General features: G+C 37.7%; 1 protein-coding gene across 1 annotated transcript in view; it reads left to right on the forward strand.

Moving 5' to 3' along the window:
- Window positions 1-17,887, forward strand: part of FLVCR1 (feline leukemia virus subgroup C cellular receptor 1) — a 30,374-nt gene that overhangs the window by 2,943 nt on the left and 9,544 nt on the right. The window contains exons 3-6 of the mRNA XM_006772969.2: window positions 6,313-6,457; window positions 11,439-11,579; window positions 15,035-15,102; window positions 16,044-16,147. Of these exons, the coding sequence (XP_006773032.1) occupies window positions 6,313-6,457; window positions 11,439-11,579; window positions 15,035-15,102; window positions 16,044-16,147 (458 nt within the window). The remainder of the gene's footprint in view (window positions 1-6,312; window positions 6,458-11,438; window positions 11,580-15,034; window positions 15,103-16,043; window positions 16,148-17,887) is intronic.

The raw sequence follows: 17,887 nt of genomic DNA on the forward strand, positions 1-17,887 counted from the left end.
AATATGGCCACTCAGTGCAAATGTGTTCTATCTGGTCCTTGACAAAAAGTTTGTCAACCTCTGGCACAGTGCAGTGGAAAATAACTTAAGTTTCTGCCAAAAAGTTTTAATTACTGTCATGTGGATAAAAATTGCTACATTTCTATTGCCTTAGGTGTCCTCACCTATAAAATGAGAGCTGGCATCAGTCACAGACTAACCCCTCGGGGACCACTGGAGTTGGCTAGGAGCGATCATCAATGGGCAGATGTCAACAGGAAAGGCCTTTGCCCTTCTTCAACTTGAAGCGTGATTTTTGCATCAGATTTTCTAAAGAATTTTGAAGAATGGACTGCAGAGTATAAAAACAGAAACTCCAGATTTGACCAGCACTGAAAGGGCCTCTCTCATATGGATAAGCCTCTTTCTGAACTCCATCATTCCTACATTGTCCCCATTCCCATAGCATGTGCTGTCGGGTGCTCACTTGTCAAAGCATATCTTGGACCAGAGCAGGCAGGTTCACTTTCTCTACTGTAAAGTCTCTATGTTCATCAGTGAAAAATTTTAAGTCCTTTCACTCAAATCTTTGGGTTTATATATACATTTATCCTTGAAAATACAAAGAATAAGCCCTTGTCTAGATTACTCTGGGCTTTAAAATTCCTAAATGCATCAGAAAGAAACAATGGACAGTTTATTGGAGAGAAGGGCGAACAGATCTTGGAACCCATTGTAAAGTCTCCATTGCCAAGTCTCCATTAAGGTGCTTGTCAGTCTTTTCTTACACCACAGGTCCAAATGACTAGGTAGAATGTGTGGTTTTTTTAAAATTGCAGATTGATTCACTTATAACTTAAATTTTGCATATCGAGTTCTATACTTTATTGTATTGAGCATTTATTAGCCTGAGGAGAATCTAGTTAAAAATCTATACACCAAGAACTTCACATCTCTCTGTACTACATGTAGCAATATATGTAGTTATGTAACAAAAGAATGTTACTTCTGCCCTAGCTGGTTTGGCTCAGTGTGGATAGAGCAGTCGGCCTGCGGACTGAAGGGGCCTGGGTTCAATTCCAGTCATGGGCACATGCCTGGGTTGCAGGCTCAATCCCCAGTGGGGATCATGCAGGAGGCAGCCAAGCAATGATTCTCTCTCATCATCTATGTTTCTCTCTCTTCCTCTCTGAAATACATACATATATATATATTAAAAAAAGAAACTAATAAAAAAAAGTTACTTCCAATCCAATACTTGTTTCAAGATCACAATAAGATTTATTTAAAATCCATTAAAAAAAGACAAACTCTACATGCTTTATATTTATTTCCTTTCTCTAAAAGTGCATAAGGGGTAGCTTGAACTATAGTTGTTTTGTATCTAAAATATTTTGTGACCAATATTTTAGTTGTTTGCTTCTGCATGCTTGGATAGGAACTATTTATTTAAGTATTTTACATTTACATGCCCTAACCGGTTTGGCTCAGTGGAAGAGCCCTGGCCTGCGGACTGAAGGGTCCCAGGTTCGATTCCAGTCAAGGGCATGTACCTTGGTTGCGGGCACATCCCTACTAGGGGGTGTGCAGGAGGCAGCTGATCGATGTTTCTAACTCTCTATCCCTCTCCCTTCCTCTCTGTAAAAAACCAATAAAATATATATTTTTAAAAATATATTTTACATTTACAAAATTATATTCAAGATTAAGACTTCATTGAGCATGACAAATATTATCCACTCCATAGCCATGGATTATCTATTTCATGGGTAATAAATGGAAATGTCTTCTCATAGGTAGATTTCCCTCTAACCATCAGCACATCTCTGGGCCTTCTTCCTATATCTACCTGGGTGTTCTCATCCTTCCTTGACTCCAGTAGCTCATGACCCCCATGTGTGCAACTTCAGCCTAGATTATGGCGTGATCATTTATAATAATATACAACATTATTCAGCACTCATTAAAACTTGGCACCATATTAAGTCCTTTACTTGCATGTGTCATTTAATTTAGTAATGTAAGGTAGGAGCTATGATTCTCCCCAATTTATAGATGCAGAAATTGAGTCTTGAAAGGACGAAATTATTTCCTGAAAGTCACATAGCTAATTAGTGCCAGCATTCACACTCAAGTCTGTCTGACCCCTAAATTCCAGATTTAAATTAACCATCTAATATTGCCAGGTCTCTAACCTGAGAGAACCTTTCAAAACATATCAAGCCATTGCCCTGCTTTGAATTTACCAATGAATTCCCATAGTACTTAAAATCTAAACTCTACTTTGAATTGTACAACCTTATTAATATGTCTTATTTGGTTCCTTAAACAATACTAAACTTGCATTTTGCATAAGCACCTTTGCAGAAGCATTCCCTCTTCCTGGGATGTTCTTCCTGCTTAGGATGACATTATTACATCCTTATTGTCACTGAGTCATCAGTTTAAACTCATTTTAAATATCACTCAGTGGCAATTCTTGACAATCCCATTTAGAGTTGTCCAATCATTCTCTTATTACATAATTATATTTTAATTCTCCATGTAGTGCTTATCACTGTCTGGTATATTTATATGTTTGTATATTAACCATTCTGTTTTTAAAAATATATTTTATTGATTTTTTACAGAGAGGAAGGGAGAGAAATAGAGAGTTAGAAACATCGATGAGAGAGAAACATCGATCAGCTGTCTCCTGCACATCTCCTACTGGGGATATGCCCGCAACCAAGGTACATGCCCCTGACCGGAATCGAACCTGCAACCTTTCAGTCCGCAGGCTGACGCTCTATCCACTGAGCCAAACCGGTTTCGGCTTAACCATTCTTTATTACTCACTTCCCATCCCCACCATCAGATTGTAAGTTTCATGAAAATAGGCACAAGGTCTGAATGTACACACTTGTATCACCAGCATTTGTTACAATGCCTGGCACATTGTCGAGTCCCTGTAAAAACTGCTTGGCTATATGGATAAGTTTCAGGTTCATAGATACTGGCCAGCTGGATTTAGGCACTTGGATATCCCATACGACCCCACCAATCAAAATCGACTTTGCCTCCTAGCTCTTTTCTATTCATTTCTACTGCCACTGTCTTAGTTTTGGCCGCCTGCAGCCATTACCCAGAGAGCTTGCTAACCGATCTTTCCATCCGCAGCTCTTGCTCTCATCCCTCTATTCTCCACATCCATCCAGTGTGGTCTTTCTAATAGCTCTGTCTGGGCACTCCCCTGTGGGCACTCCCCTGCAGCGGCTTCCATTGCCCTTCGGATAAAATTCAAACTGTCTAAGATGACTTTTTAAATGCCTCTCTGGTCCCAAGATTATAGCCAGAGGTATAGCAAGGTCACCAAGAATAACTTGGAGGTTGTGGTTGCCAAGGACTTGTTTTAAAGTTTTCAAATCTGACCGAGAACTCTGACATTTAGAAGAAAGAATTCAAACTATTGTGACAATGTCTGACGTTCCAGCTCGACCTCCTGCCAACTCCTCAGCCTCACCTCTCTCCACACCCCCATCCATCCTCACATGCCTACTCCTTCTCTGCTCTGAGGGAAACTGTGCTCTACTCACAGTTTCTCACAAGGTCATGCTCTCTCTTCCCTTTGTACATGATGTCCCCTTGTCTGGGAACATTTCTCCTTCACTTGGCTAACTCCAGTTTCTTTTCTTTCTTTTTTTAAAAAATATATTTTTGTTCATTTCAGAGAGGAAGGGAGAGGGAGAGAGAGAGAGAAACATCAATGACGAGGGAATCATTGATTCACTGCCTCCTGCACGCCCCCTTACTGGGGATCGAGCCTGCAACCCGGGCATGTGCCCTGGGCCTGAACTGAACCTGGGACCCTTCAGTCCGCAGGCTGGCGCTTTATCCACCGACCCAAACTCCAGTTCCTTAACCAGATCTTTGCTCCTCCAGAAACTTTTCCTGAACTCCAAGTCTTTATAAGGTGCTCCTCCAAAGTACTCTCTTAGCTAGGGTGACCCTCAGTTTGCCTGGGACAGTACACCTGGTGTCCAGTATAATTACTCCCGGAGTCCCTTTCACTCTGAGTAGTATTCTTGTTTGGATCCTAAATGACTTGATCTTCCCAGTCTTATCAACTACTTCTCCATTATAATACTATACTTACTACTCTCTTGTAATTACCTGTTTAATTATCTCTATCTAGCGTTTTGTAAGGGAGCAAATGAAATATTTGGTAAATGTTATCCCCGCCGCCTTTTTTTTTTTTAATATTCACCTGAGGATATATTTATTGATTTAGAAAATGAACCACTTTTGGCTCTTTTAAAAGAAAATGATTTTAGAGAGAGAGGAAGAGGGAGAGAGAAACATCAACCGATTGCCTCCCATATGCACCCGATGAGAATCGAACCCACAACCTGAGTATGTGCTCTGACTGGGAACTGAACTGGCAACCACACCAACCAGGGCTGTTTATTGATTTGAGAGAGAGAGAGGAGGGGCTGGAGATTTAACCAAAAAAAAAAAAATCAACCAAAAAATGAGTTTGCGTGTCACCTCTGACACGCGTGTCATATGTTCACCATCACTGCCCTAATGACTAATGATATTGAGCTTTTTTTTTTTCACGTGCATATTGCACATTTGTGTAGCTTCTTTAGAGAAATGTCTATTCAAGTCCTTTGCCCACTTTTGAATTGGGATGTTTGTCTTTTTGTTGTCGAATCATAAGAGTTCTCTATGTATTCTGGATAGTAGACCCTTATCAAACATCCATGTGAGGGAGAAACATTGATCAGTTACCTCCCTCACCCAAAGAATCTAATATTTCCTTCCATTGAGCCTCCTTTAGTACTTTGATTTTATTTCTCGTTCTATGATTATCATACTCAGCCTTATTTTTTCCTTACTGATGTGAAGTTCACATAACATAAAATAAACCATTTTAACGCGAGCAGCTTAGTGGCGTCTGATACATTCACAATGTTGTGCAATCATCACCTCTATCTAGTTCCAAAACATTCTCATCCATCCTCAAATAGCCAATACCTACTACACAGTCACTCTTCATTTCCCCATTCCTTTTGCCCCTAGCATCCACTAATTTGCTTTTTCTCTGTGTATTGATCTATTCTAGATACTTCATATAAATGGAGTAATACCATATGTGACCTTCTGTGCATGGCTGCTTTCACTTAGCCTATTTTCAAAGTTCATCCATGTTTTAGCATGTATCAGTACTTCATTTTATGGCTGAATATTTCATTGTATGGATATACCACATTTTGGTTTATCCATTCATCCATTGATGGGCATTTGTGTTGTTTCCACCTTTTGGCTATTGTGACTAGGGTTGCTATAATATTCATATACAACAGTCAATATTTGTTTGAAAACCTGGCTAAATAGCTAGGAATGGAATTGCTAGGTCACACGGTAATTCTATGTCTCACTTGTTAAGGAACTGCCAAACTTTTCCACAGTGACCACTTCGTTTTACAATCCCACTAGCAGTGTACAGAGTTCCATTTTTTCCACATCTTGCCAACATTTCTTATTTTCCCACTTATTTTCTATTTTAGTGGATATGAAGTAGTATCTCATTGTGGCTTTGATGTGCAATTCCCTAATGCAGTGATGGCGAACCTTTTGAGCTCGGCGTGTCAGCATTTTGAAAAACCCTAACTTAACTCTGGTGCCGTGTCACATATAGAAATTTTTTGATATTTGCAACCATAGTAAAACAAAGACTTATATTTTTGATATTTATTTTATATATTTAAATGCCATTTAACCAAAAAAAATGAGTTTGCGTGTCACCTCTGACACACGTGTCATAGGTTCGCCATCACTGCCCTAATGACTAATGATATTGAGCATTTTTTTTTCACGTGCATTTTGCCCATTTGTGTAGCTTCTTTAGAGAAATGTCTATTCAAGTCCTTTGCCCACTTTTGAATTGGGATGTTTGTCTTTTTGTTGTCGAATCATAAGAGTTCTCTATGTATTCTGGATAGTAGACCCTTATCAAATATATAATTTACAGATATTTTTCCCATCCTGTAGGTTGTCTTTTCTCAATCTTATTTTGCATACTCTTATTCCCTTTTTTATTGTAAGCATCAAACTTTAGAGCAGCATTATTTAGGTTACAGGAGCTCAGTGAATGCTTGTTGATAGGGAAGAGATCTGTCAGCAATTCCTCTTGAACGGTACCATTGTAAAAAGACATTAGAATGTGGTGCTTTAGAGTTCACAAAAGCACCTCACATACACTAGCTGTCCTCTTTGTGTTGTATTAATTGGCAGTATGTACTTCTTTCTCTTCTAAGATAGCTGTTAACAGGACTGTTTATTTTACAGCTTGGAACTGCAGTTGGCTTTTTGCTACCACCAGTGTTGGTGCCCAACACAGTGAACAACACAGATCTTTTGGCTTATAATATCAGTACCATGTTTTATGGAACATCAGCCATCGCCACACTTTTATTTATTTTAACAATAATCGGTAAGTGAATTATTTTCCCTAGAGCTTAAGTAGATAAATGCATGACAAACGTATGAAAAGAAAAATAACCAACCCTAAACATTGTTATTACTATATCGCAAATGCCATTTGCTTGGTTCATTCTTGCAGTAACGCTGTCTTGCTCAGGTAACGAATGCTACAGCTCTAGGGCTATGTATGGTCCGTCTATTTTAATATTGTAAAGGGTTTGAAGACTAATTCATCTCACTTGTCTCCCTACTAACTTTTCTTTCCTGATAACTGTTGGTTTCAAACATTAACTGCCTCCTCCTTGCATATTCCTCTACATGTTCTGCATCTTCCGCTAACCTAGCAGGGACAAGTTCTTGTCAATGCTTTGATATGATGCAGAAAGGCTACAATCTTCCTTTTAATGATAAGTCCTTCTGAGGATCCTCAATGTAATAATTGATTGGATCTGAAAATGTTGACCAGTGAATGACCCTGGGCAGTGGCAAGCTGTTCAGCAGAATTTCAAACTGTGGCAACTATCTACTTGTTAGGCCACGCCAGCACAGTTCTGCTGCCACCCTCCGTCACTGAGTCCTCTCGCCGGGGCCTGTGTCTTGAAGCAGTCAGTCAAAGTCAGCTGCAAGCAGCCATCATCAGTTTGGAAGAAGGTTTGGGAAGGTCTGCTTTCTAAAGTTTATTTTTAATGGGAAACAAGTTTGATTTCAGGGAAAGGGCTAGGTAAGGTTTATTTAAGTAACATACCTGCTAACCTAACTATAATACTGCCCTTTAGGCGCTCAGTATATCTGAATGTGAGAGGAAGGGCACTTTAAAGATAAAAGGCCATCTTTTAATCATTAAAATTTACAATTAAATCGGGGTTTTTCATTTATATATTAATTTTTACCATGGCTATAATAGTAATGAAAAATTGCAAGTTTTATGATCTCCAAATATGAAATCCTCAATGTTCAATGAAAAGTATGCTGAAGACGATAGAATGTTTTGATAGAGACTGCCTTATCTTTGTACTATTTTAGCAGTTTAACAAAGTTTTAAAATAAATCTATATATTTTTTAAAATATATATATATTTTATTGTCTAAAGTTTTACTTATGTCTCAAAGAAATCTATATTTTTAAAAAGCAAACTCTTAAGTATATTTTTCTGATAGCCATATTTGATTTGCTAGATGAAATATAGTTCATATGCATTTTACATTCATGAGTCTTCTATTAGCAACAGGGATTATTACAATATAAAATTCTCTTTCCTTCGATTGCTTATGAATCTTCACATAAATTCTGGTTTTCCTTTTCTTTATTGTTTTCAAATTGTATCTTTGGAAGAAGTGAGAGTAATAGATTATATATGAGATATCTATAGATATGAAATTACGTATGCGCACATATGTGCTTAAACATATATAATGAGATGCTACAAATATAAGATTTTTATCCGTTAAGGGAGAAGGCCAAAAAAATATAACCACCCCACAATAAGTGTGACCATTGGTATGTCACCCTGTGCTATTTGAGAATTTAAAAGAGAACTATTTATGTACATAATTACTTATTTATGTACTCATAGTTTATAGTAGACAGTGAAAATAGAAATGGGGGTGGGAGAATGTAAAACATGGACTGGAAATAGAATAGGAAAAAAGGGCTTACTGTCAAGTTTTGCTTGGTGACCAATCTTATGATATCAAGCCTAGTGTAAAAGCAAAACTATACACAGTTGTGATGTGAATGTCTTAGGTTGAAAATTGTGACATTTAAATTAAAATTTTAATTTGAATAGATTAAATATGTATCCAAATATTTGCTGTTGAGGAAAATTTGGGTTATTTAAAGAAGTCCTTAATTACTCAAAGGTCCTAAGTTACTAAGACAATCCTAGTTTCTTCTAAATTCTACCCATAAATACTTTGGGAGCACAGCCTAAATTATTTTATAATTTATGTTTTTAGCAACGTGACATAACTAAATTGGTCTTTAGCAGTCTTCCTAAAATACTGTCTTGAGGGTTCATGCCACGTAACTCTTTTACACTCCCTCACAGAGCTTGAGTATAATCCATCTGGCGTTTCTAAATTAACCCAAGCCCTACACTAAATTTACACTACTACCTCCTTCTTATTGGGAGAACTCTATTATGGCCTCTAACATTTGATTGCTTGATATGTATCAAACATGCATAAAAGCACACTATATGCTTATCTCATTTAATTAATTAATTGTTTTATTGGCACAAGTTTTTGGTGGGGAAAAGAGAAGGGGGTAAGAAGGCAGTTGTTTTTCAGTTTCAAAAGATAAGGAAAAAGCCATCTTTCATCCTCTGAAAATGCAGTACAGGGTCACAGACCAATGGTTTTTTGTTCCTTTATCTTTCCTTCATATAGACTTAACCCAACTTTATTATATCATGTAGCTGGTAGATACACGCCTGAATTTGTTCCAGAGGGCAACTGACTGCCTAAAATGAAAAGATCACATTTCTATTCAGAAAATCAATCTAGTGGATTTAAAGACTATCAAGAATCGTTTTTATTTTGCATTTGAGTTCAGATCTGAGCCATTTAGACTCATTTTACCATAGTAAATAAAAACCGAAGGAAATTAAGATTCAGTAAATATTCATGACTACCTTGTAAGCATTTTTGCACTCTGAAACTTTGCTTTACAACTGTGTGAGTTCTGTATGACCAATATTAATAAAAAAGATATTTCCTATCTTAACTAGGACCCTTTCAGGAAAGGACAACAGACTTCCTCAACAGTGCAAGGAGCAGATAGGGTGAAAGGAAGAGGAGAAATTGCAGCAACTTAAACATTTATGTCTACCAGTCCTCCAATGTAAGGATATTACAAAGTAAATATGTATGAGATATTTCTCCTCTTGAATTAGTTGTGAGACCTGTAAAACTAGAAGTCTGTTTTAGTTATATCATAGTTAATCATGTTTTTGTGAGTAAAGAACTTTAAGTTTTTAATTTTTAACAGCAAATAGGAGAATTTTAAAGAATTGCAGTATTATATGGAAGCTTTAAGGATCATTTCTTTTGCAGTGATTTTCCCAGCTGGCTGGGTATTGATGGCATTTGGAGAATTTTTTTTAAAATTTAAGTTCTTTATTGTTTAAAGTATTACATAAATCCACCCCCCCATTGACCTCTCTCCAGGCCCCCCCAACCCCCAGAGAGTTTTGTGTTTAATGCAGATTTACAGGTTCTGTTCTGGAGGTTCTGATTCTTGGATAGTCTCGTAAAAATCTGTACTATTTTAAATTTTCTATGTGATTACTATTGACAGCCAGGTCCATCAGATCTAACCCACTTTTTAAAATATATATATATTTTTATTGATTTTTTACAGAGAGGAGGGAAAGGATAGAGTTAGAAATATCAATCAGCTGCCTGCACACTCCCCACTGGGGATGTGCCCGCAACCAAGGTACATGCCCTTGACTGGAATCGAACCTGGGACCTTTCAGTCCGCAGGCCGACGCTCTATCCACTGAACCATACCGGTTTCAGCGATCTAGCCCACTTTTAAACAAGGCAGGCCTTCATTGTTGGAAGAAATAGCCACTATTAAAAAAGAGAGGGAGAGAAAGAAGTTCTGGTCTTTTAGAAAATACTACTTTTTTCCTAATCTTTATTTCATTGATTCAAAAATGTACACTTTTATCACAAAATCTCTGAAATCAAAATGCTTTTAATAATTTTTTTAAAAATATATTTTATTGATTTTTTACAGAGAGGAAGGGAGAGAGATAGAGAGTTAGAAACATCGATGAGAGAGGAACATCGATCAGCTGCCTCCTGCACACCTCCCACTGGGGATGTGCCCGCAACCCAGGTACATGCCCTTGACCGTAATCGAACCTGGGACCTTTCAGCCCACAAGTCGACGCTCTATCCACTGAGCCAAACCGGTTTCGGCTGCTTTTAATAATTAATGGCATCTAAAATGAATAAGTTCCACATTATGCCCATACTTAACAATACCATATTGTGAACTTAAAATTTATTACTAGGGCACATTTCGTGTTGCGTTCTTTTCACAATTAAAAAAAAATCGATGGCCTATAACATTGGTGCCAACTGGACATGATTATGTGAAAACCTTCTATTGATACTTAGCAAGATCATTGAATGCCAGCATCAGACCATCTTAGATTTCAATGAAATACAGTATTTTCCACTTTATTTTGGTTTAAATTTTTGAGTCAGTATTAAGACTAGATTTTGATTTCTGATGTACCAGATTTTAGCGATACTGGAAGAAATAGCCAATAGCTAGCCAAATCCTACAGAAATCTCTCCCTAGCCATCTGTTGCAGGAAGTTAGTAGATCCTTCCCTGCCCAGCAAAAGGGCAGTCTCTAAATGGCTGCCTAAGAAGCCTGTGAAATCTGTCCCTAACTCCATAGAAATGGGCGGTGCTATGACTTATAGAATCAGAAACCATCACACTTTTCTGTCTCTCAGCTCTACCCCTAGATTGCCCATATGTAGCTAGAGTGAGTCAGCAAACAGTACCCCTGAATCCACCTGGACCTTTTCAGTTCTAGAGGTGGGATTGAATAGATGATAACACTTATGCCAGATTTCAGAAGAAATAGTCACTAACTCAAGACAATCCTCTAGAAGTTCAATAATATATTGGCTTGCCCCTACCTGATGTTATCTCTAACTACAAATTGAACTAAAGTTAGAAATATAATTGTTGAATACTTAATAAAGATTACTCTTGCTTAACTAAAACTGTAATAACCAATACATAAATTAGTAATGTATTGCTAATGGTTTTGCAGTTTTGAATGGGCCAAACCTCTGAGTTTTAGTCAGTTTCAATGCCAAACTAGTCATCACTTAGAAATCAGTGAAAAATGAAAAGCCTTACTCTTGGACTTTCACTGCCTCTTTGAATGTAAACTGAATTTAGTCACCTCAGTAAGGAAGATGAATTTATTTCATGACCTTTTTCATGTACGTTTCCAGCATTCAAAGAAAAACCTCGCTATCCACCAAGTCGGGCTCAAGCAGCCATTCAAGACAGTCCCCCTACAGAGTACTCCTATAAGAACTCAATAATGAACCTGTTTAAAAACATGCCTTTTGTCCTTCTATTGATCACATATGGTAAGTGGTTTCCTTTTATCTTCTTTGATGTCTCTATAAACCAAGGGTCCTCAAACTACGGCCCGCGGGCCACATGCAGCTCGCCGAAAACATTTATCCGGCTCGCCGGGTGTTTTTGCTGCCGCTGCCTGTCCTGCTTAGCAGCCGACTCATCCTGGGCCTGCAGTGCGCATGTGTGGAATGTCTGAGGGACAGTGAACTGGCCCCCTGTTTAAAAAGTTTGAGGACCTCTGCTGTAAACCTTTGAGCATTGTAGATTCTTTCCATTTAATCTAGTGGTTTGAACTTTCATTAGTGCAGTAGGGTTGTTAACTCTATACAAGTAATGATAGCATAGTCATAAACTTAAATTAAAAAAGCAAAAACTTTAGGGTGGATTTTGTTCCATGTTTTTAAAATAAATGAATAGACCTTGAGTAGAGAAGCAGTGCCTTCTTTTGTGAGTTCCATGGGTACTTTAGATGCTTTCTGAACTACAGTTAGAACTGCTGTAACCATGTGGGAAATGTCATCAACAATCGTCTTGTTTGACCCTGTGCAGACTAGAGTCTATCCTGACTCTTCGATCAAAACTAGACATTAAGGAGGTCACCTTGACCAGTTATAACTTAAAGGAAATTCTCACCCTCCCAGATTTTTCCGGATGGCTGACAGATACTCATCTTAACTCTGTGGCTTTAACTGCAGTTTATTCTTTGTTTCTTTTATTAGCACAGTTATATTCACCACCAACACCTCCTATATCTGTCTTACTTGCCTTCAGAAATCACTTACTTCTGTTTACATTATTGGGGGAGTACACACCCTAGTATATAATTGTTTTACAGGTTATAACAAATTATGCCCTGACCTAAACTCTTACCTTTTTATCAGGATTAATTCCTTTTTCTTTTCTTTCTTTCTTTTTTAATCTAATGAATTCCTGAATCTAAAACTTCTAACTAGGAAGTAGAGTGGTTCACTATTATCTCTTAGAGCAAATTCATTTCTTTAGCCTGTCATTTAAGGTGGCTTCTTTCCTATGCCCTTTTATCATTCGCTGTTTCCCAATACAAAATTCTCTTTCAGCCAAATTTATAACCAACCTCCTGTCACAGACATATACAATCACACACACAAGTATGCCTCCACATGCTTATATACTGTTCATTCTAGTCTCTGTGACTTTGTGCCATTATTTCTTGTACCTGAAATGTGCAAGCAGTTCTACAACAGCTAGCTTAACAGCTATCTCACTGTTGTTCATTTTATTTCACCAGTAATTATCAGATATCAACAGTAGTGCCATAGATGCTGTGTGAGCTAGGAAGAAGCATGCTACAGATATGATTTCTGTTCTGAAATAATTATAATCCAATGGGAAGATAATAGAAACATCTTAAAAGTAAACAACAATGTAAGAGATGTTTATCAAAAGGTATTAAGTTGTACAGCAAGTGCATGCTAAAGGCACATGCTTCCATGATTACTAAAGCAGAAAATGGGAAATGCCACCTTTGCTCACATTTAAAGTCTATGGCCATGCCACTAAGTGCCTGGAAAGAGAAAATCTGGAATATCTGTCAAGAGCTCTAATGACCAGAACATTATGCAGATATAAAAATGTGATGTTTGGCAGAAGAGAAACTACATAGTAAATTGCCCTGAGATCACTGATTACCCATTCAGGAAAAGCGGAGTAAAAATTAGGTCTCTACGTCATACCACACACAAAAATGAATTGTAATAAATTAAAGACAAAGGGTAAACATCAGAACTTTAAAGTTTTAGAAGGAAGTATAGGAAACCACAGTATTCTTAAAAGAATTTCTTAATGCAAAAAGTACAAACTTGAAAGAAAAAGATTGATAAAGATGATTGTATCAAAATAATGGTCTTTTCTAAAAAGCGTCAGTAAAATGTGAAAAGACATAGATTCTGAGAAAAATGCCTGCAGTGTATATAACCAAAAGAGGCTTAGTACCTACAGTATAAAAGTAATTCTATTGATCAACAAGAAAAGAGCAAGCAATCCAAGGAAACTGGAAAGCATTTATGTGTTTGTATGTGTGTAGTGCTCATATGTATGCTCAACCTTACCAATAGCCAAGGAAATGCCAGTCAAAACCAGAGCAAAGTATATCAGTAATATCACTCAAATTGCTTCTACCTAAATTTTTTTTAAAATTTAGTGAAAACAGGTTTGGCAAGAATGTGGAGTAAAGGAATTCTGCTGGTAGTGTAAACTGATGCAACCATTTCAAAGAGCAATTTGGCCTTATCCAGAAAGTATTCCTACTCCTAGGTATATACTTAGAGAAACCCTTATGCATAAGAACAAACACAGAATAATCATTACAACATTGTATTAGTGAAAAACTGGAAAACAGTTTCCTATCATAATCTCTAGTAAGTTAGGTGTTAATTGATCAGCGTTTGTTGACAGGATAAGAGATGCATAAATTGAAGTGTATTCACACACGGACTATTACACAGCAGAGAAAGCAAATGAACAGAACTAAAAATATCAGCACTGATAAATATCAAAACCATAATATTGAGAGACGAGAACAACTTGCAATAGATACAAATAATATATTATTTAAATAAAGTTTAAATACACACAAAATTCTAATTGTAGTTTATGAATACACATAAATATCTAAAATAATTATAACATCTAAAATGATAAATCCCAAGATTGGGATCAGGGTTATCTCTGAGAAATAATAAGAGAAAAGGGTAATTTAGCTAAGGTCTAAAAATTGAATCTGAAGCAAAGATGGTCAAGTGTTAATGTTCGACAAAGCTGGGTGAAGAGTAAGAGTGTTTGTCAAATTATTCTCTGTACTGTTTTGTATGCTTGAAATATTTAGTAATAAAGAGAAAGAGAGAAATAATAACCTTAAATTTCAATCAGGTTAAGAGACTTACCTAAAGCCACACATTATGTGCACGGAAACACCAGGATTCAAACCTAGTCATATGCTTCCTGATAACCAGCAGTTTTATTTCTCTCTTTTAAAGTATTCTTTACTTAATATTGTCTTACTAATTGCTTTGTCAGTCTTGAGGCAGGGGTGAGATCTCGGAAGCAGGGATTGTGCCTTATGCTTTCACATTCATTAGCTCAAGTACACTGTGGGTTCTCAGTAAGCAATCCGTTGCTTCATTGCCATATACATTGTTATGTTGCTTCATTGCCATATCCATTGTTTTGCGTGGGGCTATGATTCATGGTCAGTATATCAGAATCTAAATAGTGATAAATGGTGTAATGACAGAATTTTCCTATCATATTCTCTAGTAAGTTAGGTGTTCATTGATCAGCCCACATCCTGAAATGGCAAGAGTTCTTAAATTTCTCTGTCAACTGAGAAATACATTGTATTTTCACAATTGTCCCAGAGAACTCCATAGCACTTTATGAACTGGTAATGGTACATTTATTTATAGTTTTCTGCTTCTTATTATAGGTATCATGACTGGAGCATTTTATTCAGTCTCAACATTATTAAATCAAATGATACTGACGTATTACAAGGTAAGCTTCTGCCGATATCGTGTTGCATGCTTGGCCAAGGATTTTCCTTTAGCAGTAGAATTGCTGTTTGCGTGATCATAAGAGTAGCAATTTATGACCTTGTTGCCGTAAAAGATTTATATTTGTTTCAATTGAGAATACATTTTAAAATATATATTTTTATTGATTTCAGAGAGGAAGGGAGAGGGAGAGAGAGACAGAAACATCAATGATGAGAGAGAATTATTGATCGGCTGCCTCCTGCATGCCCCCTACTGGGAATCGAACCCACAACCTGGGCATGTGCCCTTGACTGGAATCAAACCCAGGCCCCTTCAGACTGCAGGCTGACACTCTATCCACCGAGCCAAACCAGCTAGGGTGCAATTGAGAATACATTTAATCTCATTTATAAAACACACAAAATGAAAAGCAGGAAGTTGTTACTGCTTTGACAATGCCTACCTTTTTAAAATTACTATTCTTTTTTTAAAGAAATAGTGTGACTGGTTATATGGAAAAAGGCAAAAAACGTTTTAAGGGAAACCAACACAAAAATGAAGAAGTATATATCAAGCCCTGACCTCTCTTTGCTTCTGAAAGAAGAAAGCAGTTGTAATATGTAAAAGCTGTCAGATTAACTTCCTTTTCAGGCATCGGTGACTTACTTAGGAATTCTAACAAAAAAATCACTGTACTTCTAATTATGGAGGATCAAGAAAATTCCCCTTTTTGATTTCTCCATATTTTAGGGGTTTTTTTCTGGTTTGAAAATAGAATGTCCTTTATAATGTGCTTTACCTTCCTCCGCTCCCATCCTAAAACACAGACCAAATCTTCCTAGTATGTGGTATGCTTAATTCTATCTGATTATTTCCATTGACTATGTGAAGGTATGGGAATGTGAAGGATGCATTAGAATTAGAAGTGTCTGATTAACTTCTTATGAAAATTCTTTTAAGGGAGAAGAGGAGAATGCTGGGAGGATTGGGCTAACACTGGTGATCGCTGGAATGGTGGGCTCCATTCTCTGTGGCTTATGGCTGGATTATACCAAAACATACAAGTAAGCAAAGGTAGATAGATGTATGGTGTTCATTTGGTTTTAAAGAAAACTTTGCTTTTTACTTTAAAAAAATCAAAAAAGTGTTATTACTACCAGACTTGGATTCTAGGCACTCTTAGGTTCCCTTCGCTTCTGAAAAATGGAAGGCTGTTTCTGTAGTTTACATATTGTCCAATTTTGTGGGTCATATTTATTTAAATTTTGAGAACTTGGATACATTAATGAACTGTTCTCCTCCAATAATACTCATGCATACCACTTCTTTAAAAAAGTCCCTTCTGAGAAAACACTTAACTCTGACAGAAGTTTTATGCTGCTTTTTTTCTCATGTTGTGAGCTTAAAAACAAGCAAAATGTTGTTCTTTCCTATCAGAAAATTATTATTATTGAGCATAAGGATTTTTTTAGTAAAAAAGTTTGACTACGGTGTCCCCAGCTATAGCACCACTTAACTATAATATAATACACAATATGAAAACACTATATTAATTGTACATCTATATGGAATCGGCAAAATGATAATAATACAGAAGGAAAAGCGAGTAATACCAACTGGGAGACTGAGAAAGGGGTTTCAGTGGCAGCATCTTTTGCTCTGAGCCTTAAAGAAATAGCTACAGTTTTTAACAGGCAGAAACTTTCCATTTGCTTGGGAGGAATACATGGATGAATGAATGAAGGAAAGTGAGGTGAATAAATGGAAAAAATAAAATATGGAAGGGTGTCCTCTCCACCTTCAAGGCCCAAACTATGTTTAATACCATTATCTAACCCAGTGGCTCCCAACCTTGTTTTGGCCATGTCCCACCTAAGCATCTCTAAATCCTGATGCCCCCCTGTGACATATAATCTTTATTATTCAAAAAGTGAACTCCTATTCACAAGGAGGAAGCCTAAAAGGCCATTAACTTGGTCTAAACAAGCTTCCAAAGAACATGGCATCCATGAAAGAGAACAATAAAAGAATGAACGGAGAGTTGAAGTACCGAGCAAGAAATCACTAAGAGAGAACCAAGATGGCGGCATAGGTTAACGCCAGAGATTGCTGCTTTGAACAACCAATTCAAATTACGCCTGAAACACAGAACGGACACCATCCAGAACCACAGGAGGGCTGGCTGAGTGGAAATTCTACAACTAGGAGTAAAGAGAATATCATACTCAGACTCAGAGGAGGCGCAGTGCTGAAGTGAAATTCTCAGGTGCGGAGTGCGCGCGGAGCGGGCTGGCGGCGGAGGGCGCGGTAGTTGTTTACAATCGTGAGGGAGCTTCAGACTCTGAGCTCCAGATCCGGGCGAGTCTCTAGGGACTCAGACTCAAACGGGAGAAGCGGGACTGTCTGGCCTCGGGCGGAACTTGAGGGCAGCTTTCTCTCCGAGGTTTGCAGCGGTTATGGGACTCTGTGAGGCAGAGTCCCTAGGGACGGAACTGAGAGCCGCCATAACTGCTCCCTCCCTGCAGATCCCCAGGGACCCGCCCCGCCCAAGCCCTGCGCGGCAGAGCCATCTGCCGGAGATAGCTGCAGGCAAACGCTAGATTAGCACCTCCCTAGAGCTCCAGGACAGAAGTTCTCCCACTGCAGACACAGCTGATTCTCACAGCAAATTGGCCTGGAGGCCAATCCCACCGAGTGTTACTTACAACAATTCAGGCTTAACTACAACAAGACTGTGCACAAAGACCACAAGGGGGAGCACCAAGAGTGTTCTCCTCAGGTCATTGGGGCGGCTGAGGCCCTGA

Source organism: Myotis davidii, unplaced genomic scaffold, assembly GCF_000327345.1.
Source record: "Myotis davidii unplaced genomic scaffold, ASM32734v1 scaffold362, whole genome shotgun sequence".
Lineage (NCBI taxonomy): Eukaryota > Metazoa > Chordata > Mammalia > Chiroptera > Vespertilionidae > Myotis > Myotis davidii.